Here is a 13,759-nt window from a genome sequence, read left to right on the forward strand (position 1 = left end):
AGATAAAATACAGGAAATAGTATAAGGGCAGACTAGATGGACCATGAAGTCTTTTTCTGCCGTCAATCTTCTATGTTTCTATGGCCGCCAGTTCTGTTTTGCTTAGCTTTATTTTCTACAATAAAGGGGCTGAACTGCTCTACATCTCCTCTTTCATTCCTGTGCTAATCTAACAACATCGCTAAGTGCCTAAGTGAGTGTGAAAGCAGGAAGGAAGCACCTGGGAATTTGAGAAGGCTAAGAGGAAACGAGATGAGGATGTCACCCATTGTCTAGTCATGCGAATTGCCGTTCATCTGCCACAGGGTTTTTGTGCTGCTCTTCAGTGGGATTGTATCACTGTGTACAAGCCTCTTTCTTCAAAATTCAGGCAGTAATAATCAGCTTCATCGTCCGCCTCAACATTGAAGATGGTTAAAATGGCACTTTTTCTAGAGCTTCCAACAGCACCGGAGAATCGTCCTGGGATTCCAGAGGGTCTGTTGCCATCACCATATATCAGGAGTTTGGGGGCATTTCCAGGTTTCTGTTGATACCAAGAGGAATGCCCTGGTCCAATTCTTCCACTGCTTGTAATACAAGAGATTTGGACTGTCTCTCGAAGGGATCCGGAGATGGAGGGTGGCTGATTCAGGCCAAGCTGGGAAAAACTCCCTGGAATAAAAAATTTAAAAAAGCAAACATGGTAGGAGGATTTAATCAGAATGATGTTTATTGATCGTGGGAGAAATGTGTGGTAGGAATAAAAATCAGAGCAGTAGAGAAGAAACCCCTTCTCTGAATTTTTAGGTGATGGAGGAACCACAACAACACAAGAGCACACAACAGATTTAAACTTAATATTAACCGCTCCAAACTTGGTTGTAAAAAATATGACTTCAGTTGTCGAAGCGTGGAACTCATTACCGGACTCCATAGTGTCATCCCCAAACCCCCAACACTTTACCCTTAGATTATCTACGGTTGACCTCTCCAGGTTCCTAAGAGGTCAGTAAGGGGCGAGTACAAGTGCATTAGAGTGCCTTCCATCCCCTGTCCTATTGCTCTCCTATATCTCCTCTACCTTTCTTCTATTCCTATATCTCTTCTTCTATTCTTTCATTGATAGGTTCTATTCCTATATCTTCTTTTCTATTCTTTCTTTGATATATTTTACTAGGAGTATCTCCTCTATAACCTCCATCATGTATTTTACTATGTGTATATAGTCCCAGTGGGTATGGCTAGCTGATGAGGCCAAAATAAGGCCGAAATAGATCTATCCTAGTCTCCCTTAATTTTCAAATTCAGCTTAAACATGTGACATATATATATATATATACCCACTAAAACTCTCATTGTGTATTGGACTAACTAACTAAGTAACTAACTAACTAACTAACTAAATAAATAAATAACTAACTAACTAAATAAATAACCAAATAACTAACTAACTAACTAACTAACTAACTAACTAACTAACTAACTAACTAACTAAATAAATAAATAAATAAAATAAATTAAATAAATAAATAAATAAATAAATAAATAAATAAATAAATAAATAAATAAATAAATAATAGAGAATAAATCCTAGCCTTTTTTAAGTAAATATAAAATACCCATCAAGGAAGAGGAGAGGATGAGAAGAGGTAGCCAAGTCATGGTGAAAGATGAGGTCAGGAGTGAATTGTCTGCACTTCCAGCTGTGCTATCTACTCTTATTCCTTTTGTCAGTTGGGGATTCAAATTGATGCAAATGGTCTGGCTGCTCATCGAATCTTTCTCAGATATCAAAGCCTGCTTCAGCCACAAGGAAATAAATTTCCCTTTCTTCCTGCCTGTCTGGGTTGGACTAGAAGACTTCCGAAGTCCTTCCAACTCTGTTATCCATTGAAACATTTAAATATGTGAATGGGTTAAATAAGGCTCAGGAGGGAAGTGTTTTTAATAGGAAAGTGAACCCAAGAACAAGGGGACACAATCTGGAGATAGTTGAGGAAGAGATCAGAAGCCACGTGAGAAAATGTTATTTGACTGAAAGAGCAGTAGATGCTTGGAACAAACTTCCAGCAGACGTAGTTGGTCAATCCCCAGTCAATGAATTTAAACATGCCTGGAATAAACATAGATCCATCATCAGCTAAAATACAGTACAAGGGCTGACTAGATGGACCATGAGGTCTTTTTTCTGTCGTCAATCTTCTATGTTTCTATGTTTCTATTCTGTTATTATCTTTGAAGATCAAGATTTGTTGATGCAGCTTTTGAGGAGTCTACCCTGTTTTGGCTGATTGGGAACATTTGAGAAGACCTTCAGATCACCTGCGATGCAAGAATTGTCCCTACTTTATGTCAAAGTGTGACAAAAACGATTAGGGGATGAACATATGAAGAAGGGTCGCAAGAACTGGGCATATAGAAACATAGAAACGTAGAAGACTGACGGCAGAAAAAGACCTCATGGTCCATCTAGTCTGCCCTTATACTATTTTGTGTATTTTTTCTTAGGATGGATATATGTTTATCCCAGGCATGTTTAAATTCAGTTACTGTGGATTTGCCAGCCACGTCTGCTGGAAGTTTGTTCCAAGGATCTACTACTCTTTCAGTAAAATAATATTTTCTCACTTTGCTTTTGATCTTTCCCCTAACTAACGTCAGATTGTGTCCCCTTGTTCTTGTGTTAACTTTCCTATTAAAAACACCCCTCCTGGACCTTATTTAACCCTTTAACATATTTAAATGTTTCAATCATGTCCCCCCTTTTCCTTCTGTCCTGCAGACTATACAGATTGAGTTCATGAAGTCTTTCCTGATACGTTTTATGCTTAAGACCTTCCACCTGCTTGGCATGGCTAGTTTAATGAAAAGAAGGACCAGGGGAGACAGGATAGCAGTCTTCCAATATCTCAAGGGTTGCCACAAAGAAGAAGGAGTCAAACTATTCTCCAAAGCACCTGAGGGCAGGACAAGAAGCAATGGGTGGAAACTAAACAAGGAGAGAAGCAACTTGGAACTAAGGAGAAATTTCCTGACAGTGAGAACAATGAATCAGTGGAACAGCTTGCCTCCAGAAGTTGTGAATACTCCAACCCTGAAAGTTCTTAACCCTGCTGTTCTGTTCGGGTCGTATGCGACCCGAAGCCAAGTTTGAGTCCCTGTAAAAAATTTTCCCTGCATATCTGAAACTTGAAATCTCATGGCTTTTCATCATTTCAGGGGTTCTCTCTATGAGAATTTTTTTTGGGGGTTGGGGGGCTTAGTTTTTGCTGGGCAAAAAAAGTTACAAATCTTCTGTTCCCGGGTCACCCTGACCCGGACCGAAAACTCTTCATTTGCAGTGCTTATGTTTGGTCTTTTTGAAAGCTTTTTTCACTTGGAAAGTAGTCTGAACATTTCTGCACACAATGATATGAAAATTGAAATGAAAAAAGTAAATCTTATTGGTTTATTTTGCGGATATAATGCACGCCCCCCCCCATTTTTGTGAATTTTCTTTTCAATTTATGGATAGTTTTGCTTGCAAAATGCATTCTATTTTACTAAAGTTGGTGTGGGATTGGTAGCTTGAACATTTATGAATATAAGAAAAATATAAAGGAACTGAAAAAAATGATTCTTATTGGTTTTTTAATATCAGAAATAAGGCCTCCCCCCCCCCTCGGCTGCTTGCAACCATTTTCACTTTTTATTTTTTTATGCTCCAAATCCGAAATATTCTTTAAAATCTTAGGCATTCATTTACTCAATTTAACAATGCTGATCATCAAAAAATATTTTTGGGGTGGTGGCTAATTGTTTTCTGGGCAAAAAAAAATCATAACTTCGAGTCTGTTTCTGTTCGTATATGACCGGACCAAAAATAATTTTTTTAGGTACTTGAATTTGATCTTTTTGAAAACTTTTTCAACTGGAAAACTAGTTTGAACATTTATGAACATAATGATATGAAAATTGAACTGGAAAAATTGAGACTTATATTTTTATTTTTATCAAAAAGCCCCTCCCCCCATCCTTTTTTAATTTCGTGTCAATTTCTATTTTTTAAGGCTACAAATCCCTAAGGAATTTTCCCCCAAAAGGTTTGATATACTAAATTGAACATTTCTGAATATAAGAAAAATATAAATGAACTGAAAAAAATGGTTCTTATTGGTTTATTTTTGCCACAAAAGGGCCACCCCCCACCCCCCCCGGCCTTGCTATGTGCCATTATTGTCACTCTTTATACATATTTGTCTAGAAATATTTGGAATATCCTTTTGAAAATCAACCACATTGTAGCCAGAGAACTAATTTTATGAAACAAATCCATTTTACTAAAAAAAAGTATGTAAGTTTGAAATTAACAGCATAATTTTTATATAAATTGAAATAATTGAACACGGGGGGAGGCATACATTTATGTGCAAAATAAACCAATATGCATCAATTTTTCCAGTTCAATTTTCATATCATTATGTTCAGAAATGTTCAAGCTACCAATCCCACACCAACTTTAGTAAAATAGAATGTATTTTGCTAGCAAAACTATCCATAAAGTGAAGACTATTTTTAAAAAACGGGGGGGCGTGCATTTCATCAACAAAATAAACCAATATGCATCAATTTTTCCAGTTCAATTTTCATATCATTATGTTCAGAAATGTTCAAGCTACCAATCCCATACCAACTTTAGTAAAATAGAATGTATTTTGCAGGCATAATTATCAATAAACCTAAAGAAAATTCACAAAAACGGGGGGGAGGCATATTTATGTGCAAAATAAACCAATAAGGATTAATTTCTTCAGTTCAATTTTCATATCATTGTGTGCAGAAATGTTCAGACTACTTTCCAAGTGAAAAAAGTATTCAAATTGACCAAACATAAGCACTGCAAATGAAGAGTTTTCGGTCCGGGTCAGGGTGACCCGGGAACAGAAGACTTGTTACTTTTCTTAAACAGAACAGCATTAAGCAGATATTGGATAACCATCTGTCTGCAGTAGTGTAGGGTTTCCTCCCTAAGCAGGGGGTTGGACTAGAAGACCTCCAAGGTCCCTTCCAACTCTGTTGTTATATTATTATAAGGGATGTTAGGAATGAAAACTGCCTACGATGGGTCACAACTACATGTTTTCCTGAAAAATCATTGTGCTCATCTCAGGGCATCTTCAAGAGTAACCAACAATTCAGTTCAGAGCCCACATGATTTCAGTGGGACCCATGTTCTGTCGAGCTCTCTGGTAGGATCCTCCCAAAAATGCACAGATACAATTTCAGACACACACACGTTTGAAAATTCAAAACAATGTTCTTTACACCGAAAATGCAAATAAACAGAGCACTCTTTTTGTATAGCAAAGAGCACTTGTCTCCAAACAAATTGGTAATTTGTACAAGTTCCTTATCAGTTCTGTGGTACTTAGCTTGCAGCTCTGAGGCAATTCACAGCCCTTCTTCTTTCACAAAGTGAAACACACTTTGCTCTGGGTTAGTTTCAAAGCGGGGAAAAATCAGCACACAAAGATAAAAGTCAGCAAAGCAGTCACCAAACACAACGATCAGATAATCCTCCACAATGGCCAAACCCACAGGCTGCTATTTATAGCAGCCTCACTAATGACCACAGCCCCACCCAACCTCAGGTGGCCTCATTTTCTTTGATAATAATCTCTCAGCTGTTGTTGCCTATGCATCGCTCTCCTCATGCGTGGCTGTATCATTAACTCTTGTTCTGAATCCAAGGAGGAGCTAGATAATTGATCTCTTTCTGGGCTGTCTGCCACACTCTCCTCCTCCCGGTCACTCATGTCTTCTTGGTCAGAGGAGCCTTCGTCAGCAGATTCCACTGGGTGCAAAACAGGCCTGCAGCATGTGGATGTCTCCTCCACATCCACAGTCCTTGGAGCAGGAGCAGGGCCAGAGCTAACCACAACACACCATAATATAAAAAGGAAGCTCCATCTATCTATCTATCTATCTATCTATCTATCTATCTATCTATCTATCTATCTATCTATCTATCTATCTATTTATTTGAATTGATTGTTTTTGAAACTTATTCCCATGCCTTTTCTTGTATTTTGATTTTGTTTGTTTGTCCAATTGATTTCTATGCCGCCCTTCTCCTGAGATGCAGGGCGGCTCACAACATGTAGAAATCTAAATAAAATTTACAGATTAAAATCCCCATAATTAAAAGTTAACAACACATTCATACATTATACATCACACATTCATTCATTGGGTGGAGCAAAGTAATTTCAATAGCCCCAGGCCTGCCGGCAGAGGAGCAAGGAGAGCGGGGGCAGTATGGATCTCCAAGGGGAGCTCATTCCAGAGGCCTGGGGCCACCACAGAGAAGGTTCTTCCCCTAGTTCCTGCCAGATGACATTTTTAATCAGTTTTCTGACATTTATGACTCCTGAGAAGGGAAATATAATATTTTCTCATTGCTACTGGCAGCCTGAACAACAAGCCTCCTTAAACTAGAACTCTATGGACTAAAATTTCAGAGTAAGTTTTGAAAACATGGCAATCCTGACTTCTACTGGTTATGTCACCCGAGCGTCAAGATACTTTTTGGGGGGAGTTGGGCAAACTAGTTGTCAAGATTCTCTTTGTCAAAATTAAGAAGGAGCCCAGTGAGGGGAGAGAAACATTAAAATGAAAGGGTTGATCTTAGAAAATAAAAAATAATAATAATTCATCACTATTGCAGTAGACAGAGAGTAAGAGGTAGAGACATTGTTAGGTTATAGTTGGAATGTGGGATAAAGATCCACAATGTGGCTCTTGTCTCCAAATAGCTGATCTGGGTAAATCTGTGTTAAATGAATAGAATAGAATAGAATAGAGCAGAATAGAATAGAGCAGAATAGAATAGAGCAGAATAGAATAGAATAGAATAGAATAGAATAGAATTCTTTATTGGCTAAGTGTGAACGGACACACAAGGAATTTGTCTTTGGTGCAGATGCTTTCAGTGTACATAAAAGAAAATGTACATTTGTCAAAAATCATGAGGTACAACACTTAATGATTGACATAGGGGTCAAATAAGCAATGAGGAAACAATCATTAATAAAAATCTTAAGGATACAAGCAACAAGTTACTGTCATGCAGTCCTAAGTGGGAGGAGATGGGTGACAGGAATGATGAGAAAAAACTAGTAGTAATAGTAGTGCAGACTTAATCAATAGTTTGACAGTGCTGAGGGAATTATTTGTTTAGCAGAGTGATGGCATTCAAGAAAAAAGCTGTTCCTGTGTCGAGTTGTCATGGTGTGCAGTGTAGGGACGTTTTGAGGGTAGGAATTGAAACAGTTTATGTTTCATAATAACGTGAATAAATAAATTCAGAATAAATGATTCACAATCCATAATTCAGCGGATCCCTTTCTGTTCTGCCGGCGTGTCTCAACAGGGTAATTAGTCCAGGAAGACACACACCACCCAATAAAAGGAAAACCCAAAAGTTTTTATAAACAGAGAAACAGAAACAGCTCCCTCCCCCCCTTTTTTAAATGTCAAAGGGATTTTCTGGTACACACAAGGCACAGGTTAAATGCAATCTAATTGCTCACCCAATAACTGGGAAATTGAGTCCAATTCTAAAGTCCAGAGAGTCCACACACAATCCTGAAGAGCAAAAACCACGATCTTGACGAAATAATGAATCAGATAAACTGCCATGAGGCTAAAACACCAGGCTGCACTTTTATCTGTAGCACTAATTACAGCAGCCCCACCCAACCACAGGTGGCCTCATTTATCTCTTGTAATAATCCTTCAGTTGTTGTCTCCTATACATCACTCTACGCATGTGTGGATGTGTCATAACTTCTTGTTCGGAATCCAAGGATGATACAGATGATTGATCTCCTCCTGGGCTTTCTGCCAAATTCCCCTCTTCCCTGTCACTCACGCTTCCTTGGTCAGAGGAGACTTCGTCAGCAGATTCTGTTGGGAGCAAAACAGGCTTGTGGCATGTGGATGTTTCCCCCACATCCACCTCCACATTCCTTGGGGCAGGAACTGGGCCAGAGCTAACCACAACACCTTTCATTCCATCCACCATGAAATACAGTGTTCCCTTCGATTTTCGCGGGGGATGCATTCCGAGACCGCCCGCGAAAGTCGAATTTCCGCGAAGTAGAGATGCGGAAGTAAATACACTATTTTTGGCTATGAACAGTATCCCAAGCCTTCCCTTAACACTTTAAACCCCTAAATTACCATTTCCCATTCCCTTAGCAACCATTTAGATTATTACTCACCATGTTTATTTATTAAAGTTTATTAAAAAAATATTTATTAAAGGCAGATGAAAGTTTGGCGATGACATATGACGTCATCGGGTGGGAAAAACTGTGGTATAGGGAAAAAACCCGCAAAGTATTTTTTAATTAATATTTTTGGAAAACCGTGGTATAGACTTTCCGCGAAGTTTGAACCCGCGAAAATCGAGGGGACACTGTACTAGACTAATTATAGCATCCTTCGGGAACTGAAATACCATCACTTCCCTCAGAGTCTACGTGGATGTGAAAGCAGGAAGGAAGCACCTGAGAATCTGAGAAGACACCAAGGAGAAGATGTCACACATTGGCTAGTCATGCATGTTGTGTTCACCAGCTGAAGGTTTCTGTTCAGCCCTTCAAGGCGATTGTATCATTGTGTACGTGCCACGGCCTGTATAACTCAGGCAATAATAATCAGCTTCATCTTCTGCCTCAAGATTGGAGATGGTTAACACGGCAGATGTTTTAGCATTTTCAACAGCACCAGAAAACCGTTCTGGGATTCCAGAGGCTCTGTTGCTATCAAGATAGATAAGGAGTTTAGGGGCACTGTCAGGTTTCTGTTGGTACCAAGAGGAATACCCTGATCCAATGGTTCCACTGCTTTTAGTACAAGTGATTCGGATCGTCCCTCCTGCAGATCCTGAGACAGAAGCTGGCTGGTTCAGGACAAACTGGGAAAAACTCCCTGGGAAAAAAAAAAGCAAAGATGACAGGAGGATTAAATCAGCATGATGTACATTGAACATAGGAAAAATGTGTGGTAGGAACTGAAATCGGAAGTCAAATAACCCCTTTTCTGAATTATTAGATGATGGAGGAAGAGTCCCAGCTTTTTAAAAATAAATATAAAATAAAATAAAAATAAATATCCCAAGTTATCAATTACCCAAAAAGGAAGAGGAGAGGATGAGAAGAAGAGGCAGCCAAGCCATGGTGGACGATGGGATCAGGAATAAATTGTCTGCATATCCAGCTGGGCTCTGTACTCATAAGCCTTTTGCCAGTGGGGGATTCAAATTTATGCAAATGCTCTGCCTACTCATCAATTCTTCTTCAGATGCAAGAGCCTGCTTGAGATAAAAGGAAACCTCATCCTTAGAAATTTTGACTCTTCAAGCATTAGGAGGAGCTGGTGGAGCTTTTGGGGACACTAAGTAAAATAATTTTTGGAAAGGAAGTCAGAGCAATTTGCAGAGGACAAAACGTGTACGAGAAATATCCCCTTGATCCTTCTTTGTTCAGGCTGGAAAACATTCCACTCAACAACCTAGGGAAATTGTGGCCCATTTGGGGGGAGAATCATTGACCCCCTCAGAGAGGGTCCGCAACTTGGGCGTCCTCCTCGATCCACAGCTCACATTAGAGAAACATATTTCAGCTGTGGCGAGGGGGGGCGTTTGCCCAGGTTCGCCTGGTGCACCAGTTGCGGCCCTACTTGGACCGGGAGTCACTGCTCACAGTCACTCATGCCCTCATCACCTCGAGGTTCGACTACTGTAACGCTCTCTACATGGGGCTACCTTTGAAAAGTGTTCGGAAACTTCAGATCGTGCAGAATGCAGCTGCGAGAGCAATCATGGGCTTTCCTAAATATGCCCATGTCACACCAACACTCTGCAGTCTGCGTTGGTTGCCGATCAGTTTCCGGTCACAATTCAAAGTGTTGGTTATGACCTATAAAGCCCTTCATAGCACCGGACTACATTATCTCAGGGACTGCCTTCTGCCGCACGAATCCCAGCGGCCAGTTAGGTCCCACGGAGTGGGTCTTCTCCGGGTCCCGTCAACTAAACAATGCCACTTGGCGGGACCCAGGAGAAGAGCCTTCTCTGTGACGGCCCCGGCCCTCTGGAACCAACTCCCCACAGAGATTAGAATTGCCCCCACCCTCCTTGCCTTTCGTAAGCTACTTAAAACCCACCTCTGCCGCCAGGCATGGGGGAATTAAGACTTCTTCTCCCCCTAGGCCGTTACAATTGTATGCATGGTATGTTTGTTTGTATGTATGTTCGGTTTTATATATTAAGGGGTTTTAATTTGCTTTTAGTATTGGATTATTATTGTATATTGTTCATGATTGTTGATAGCCGCCCCAAGTTTTCGGAGAGGGGCGGCATATAAATCCAATAAAACTTGAAGCTTCAAACATTTTAGAAATATCAGGAGCGACAAATATAAGGAGCAACACCCATCCATTGTTTCTTTTTTACGTATGGTATGCATGTGTTGCATGGTTTATGATGGGGTTTTTTAGATGCTTTTTAAAATACAGTGATACCTCGTCTTACAAACGCCTCGTCATACAAACTTTTCGAGATAAAAACCCGGGGTTTAAGATTTTTTTGCCTCTTCTTACAAACTATTTTCACCTTACAAACCCACCGCTGCCACTGGGATGCTCCGCCCACGGACTTCCGTTGCCAGCGAAGCACCCGTTTTTGCACTGCTGGGATTCCCCTGAGGCTCCCCTCCATGGGAAACCCCACCACCAGACTTCTGTGTTTTTGCAATGCTGCAGGGGAATCCCAGCAGGGGAACCCCAGCATCGCGAAAACGAGCACTTCGTTGGCAATGGAGGTTCAGAGGTGGGGTTTCGAGGACTTCGGTGTTTTTGCAATGCTGCGATTTCACTGATGCTCCCTTTGCTGGGAAACCCCACCTCCGGACTTCCATTGCCAGCAAAGTGCTCGTTTTTGCGATGCTCGTTTTTGCGACACAGAAGTCCAGAGGTGGGGTTTCCTATGGAGGGGAACCTCAGGGGAATCCCAGCAGCACAAAATCGGGCGCTTCGGCTGGCAAAAGGGGTGAATTTTGGGCTTGCACACATTAATTGCTTTTCCATTGATTCCTATGGGAAACATTGTTTCATCTTACAAACTTTTCACCTTAAGAACCTCATCCCAGAACCAGTTAAGTTTGTAAGATAAGGTATCCCTGTATTATGTTTGTTTACATTGTCGCACTGTTTTATTATTGTTGTGAGCCGCCCCGAATCTTCAGAGAGGGGTGCCATACAAATCTAATAAATTATTATTATTATTATTATTATTATTATTATTATTATTATTATTATATTAGATTTAATGGATTTATATGCCGCCCCTCTCCGCAGACTCGGGGCGGCTCATAACAATGGTAAAAACAGTACATAGTAACAAATCTAATATTTAGCAATCTAAATTACAGTTTTAGGTTAAAAGGTCCACAAAAGAAACCCCAATATATAAAAAACAAGCACACAATCAATCATACACCAAAACTACATGGGCAAGGGGGAGATGTTTCAATTCCCCCATGCCTGACGGCAGAGGTGGGTTTTAAGGAGTTTACGAAAGACAAGGAGGGTGGGGGCAATCCTAATCTCTGGGGGGAGCAGGTTCCAGAGGGTCAGAGCCACCACAGAGAAGGCTCTTCCCCTGGGTCCCGCCAGACGACATTGTTTAGTCGACGGGACCCGGAGACAGCCAACTCTGTGGGACCTAACCGGTCGCTGGGATTATTGTTATTATTAAGTAAACAAGGAAAGAAGCAACTTAGAATTAAGGAGAAATTTCCTGACAGTCAGAACGGTTGATCAGTGGAACAGCATGCCTCCAGAAGTTGTGAATAACACTGGAAGTTCTTAAGCAGATGTTGGATAACCAGATGTCTGAAGTAGTGTAGGGTTTCCTCCCGAAGCAGGGGGTTGGACTAGAAGACCTTCAAGATCCCTTCCAACTCTGTTGCTCTACTCTACTCTAAAGATCTTTATATTGCGACAGCCTTGGTCTAGTATGAGAGTTTTGGTTTCACTTCTCTATCTGAATCAAGCACTGTGTACTCACTCCCAGTCCAGATAGAACAGTAATAAGTAGCCTCATCTTCACCCAAGGTTCCTGAGATGGTCAGGGACATGATATTCTCAGACGTGGTCCCAGTGAAACGGGCTGGGACATCAGATGGCCTGGAATTGCTGGTAGTAACTAAGAGCCTTATAACTTTCCCAGGTTTCTGCTGGAGCCATCGACGGTAATTGTTGTCAGTGATGACTCCACCACTATAGACACAAGACATGGTGACAGTGCCACCTATAGCCACAGATTCTGAATTCTTCAGGCTCTGCAACTGCTGGATACTGGCCCCTGAAAGAGAATAAGGGTGTTCTTTAAATAACAGCAACAGTTCTACAGCGAGGTATATACCGTAATTTTTGGAGTATAAGGCGCAGCTTAGTTTTGGGGCAGAAAATAGGGAAAAGAATATGCTTAACAGATATTCAGCTGGCTAGCGTCCTTAGTCTGGTCAACTTCAGCACATTATTTTATCCCCTGGTTAGGGCTATTAAAAAAACCTTATTCAGAGAGAGTAACAATGAAAGAGCTTGCAAGCCGGCAAGGGATGGGAAAATCACTAACACCTGGTTAGGGCTGGAAAGAAACATTCAGAGTAATGAAAAAAAAAGACAGCAAAGACTTAGGGCTTTGGAAACATTCTTTGCAAAGAGTAACAATGATAGAGCTTGCAAGCTGGTAAGAGCTGGGAACATTGTTAGCACCTGGTTAGGGCTGGAAAGAAACATTCGAGGAAGTAGAGCAATAAAAAAAACCTATAAAGACTTAGGGTTTGGAAAACATTCTTGATAGAGAGTAACACTGAAAGAGCTTGCAAGTGGGTAAGAGCTGGGAACATTGTTAGCACCTGGTTGGGGCTGGAAAGAAACATTAAGAGCAATGGGAAAAAAGCCTGCAAGGACTCAGGGCTTGAAAACATTCTTCACAAAGAGTAACAATGAAAGAACCTGCAAGGTAAGAGCTGGGAAGATCGTTAGCACCTAGTAAGGGTTGGGGGGGGGGAAAGCTTTGGAAAAAAGCTACGTTCTGAGTATAAGATACACCTGAATTTTCAGCCTGTTTTAGGGAGAAAAAAGGTGGAAAAGGTGCATTGTATACTCCAAAAAATATGGTAATAGCATGACAACCAGAATTTTCCTGCATTGCACTTCCAATGAAAACCCATCAAAAGAATTCTCTCTTCATTCCCCTGGATCTCACCAAAGGAGGACATAACGGTGAAGAGCAGAAGCAACCAAGCCATGGTGGATGTTGAGGTCTCCTGAACGTAAGGATCACTATTTGTCTTCTGTTGGGTCTCTCTTAAAACCCTAGAGGCGAGGAAGGCCACCAGCATGCAAATCGGCTGTTTGTTTAAACAAATTAACCTCCACCTTGTTGATCAAGATGTGGTGTTTGTGACAAAGAGGCACACTGCTCAAATAAGAGTTCAGAGAAGGAACTGGAAGTTACTAGGAGGAAGCCCCAACTCCATCCTTAAGATCATTGAGTTGTCTTCAACCATGGTTTTACACACCGAGCCTATTTCATTGCTTTCAATCATTGTGAAAAGAGACACTATCAACATGTCCAAAGATACTTCACCAGAAGAGCCCTTCACTCCTCCACTCGAAACAGAATGCCCTACGAAAGCAGGCTATCAATCCTAGGTCAGTA

At 40.9% G+C, this 13,759-nt stretch overlaps 2 gene segments (V, D, J or C); both read right to left on the bottom strand.

Moving 5' to 3' along the window:
• Positions 1-322: 322 nt before the first annotated feature.
• Positions 323-1,755, bottom strand: LOC139172774 (immunoglobulin lambda variable 1-40-like). The segment is given in 2 exon segments: positions 323-654; positions 1,602-1,755. Coding segments are annotated over 2 exon segments (486 nt in total).
• A 6,871-nt stretch (positions 1,756-8,626) lies between these two features.
• Positions 8,627-9,205, bottom strand: LOC139172775 (immunoglobulin lambda variable 6-57-like). The segment is given in 2 exon segments: positions 8,627-8,958; positions 9,160-9,205. Coding segments are annotated over 2 exon segments (378 nt in total).
• Between the last annotated feature and the right edge of the window lie 4,554 nt (positions 9,206-13,759).

Source organism: Erythrolamprus reginae, chromosome 10 (genome assembly GCF_031021105.1).
Source record: "Erythrolamprus reginae isolate rEryReg1 chromosome 10, rEryReg1.hap1, whole genome shotgun sequence".
Classification (NCBI taxonomy): domain Eukaryota; kingdom Metazoa; phylum Chordata; class Lepidosauria; order Squamata; family Dipsadidae; genus Erythrolamprus; species Erythrolamprus reginae.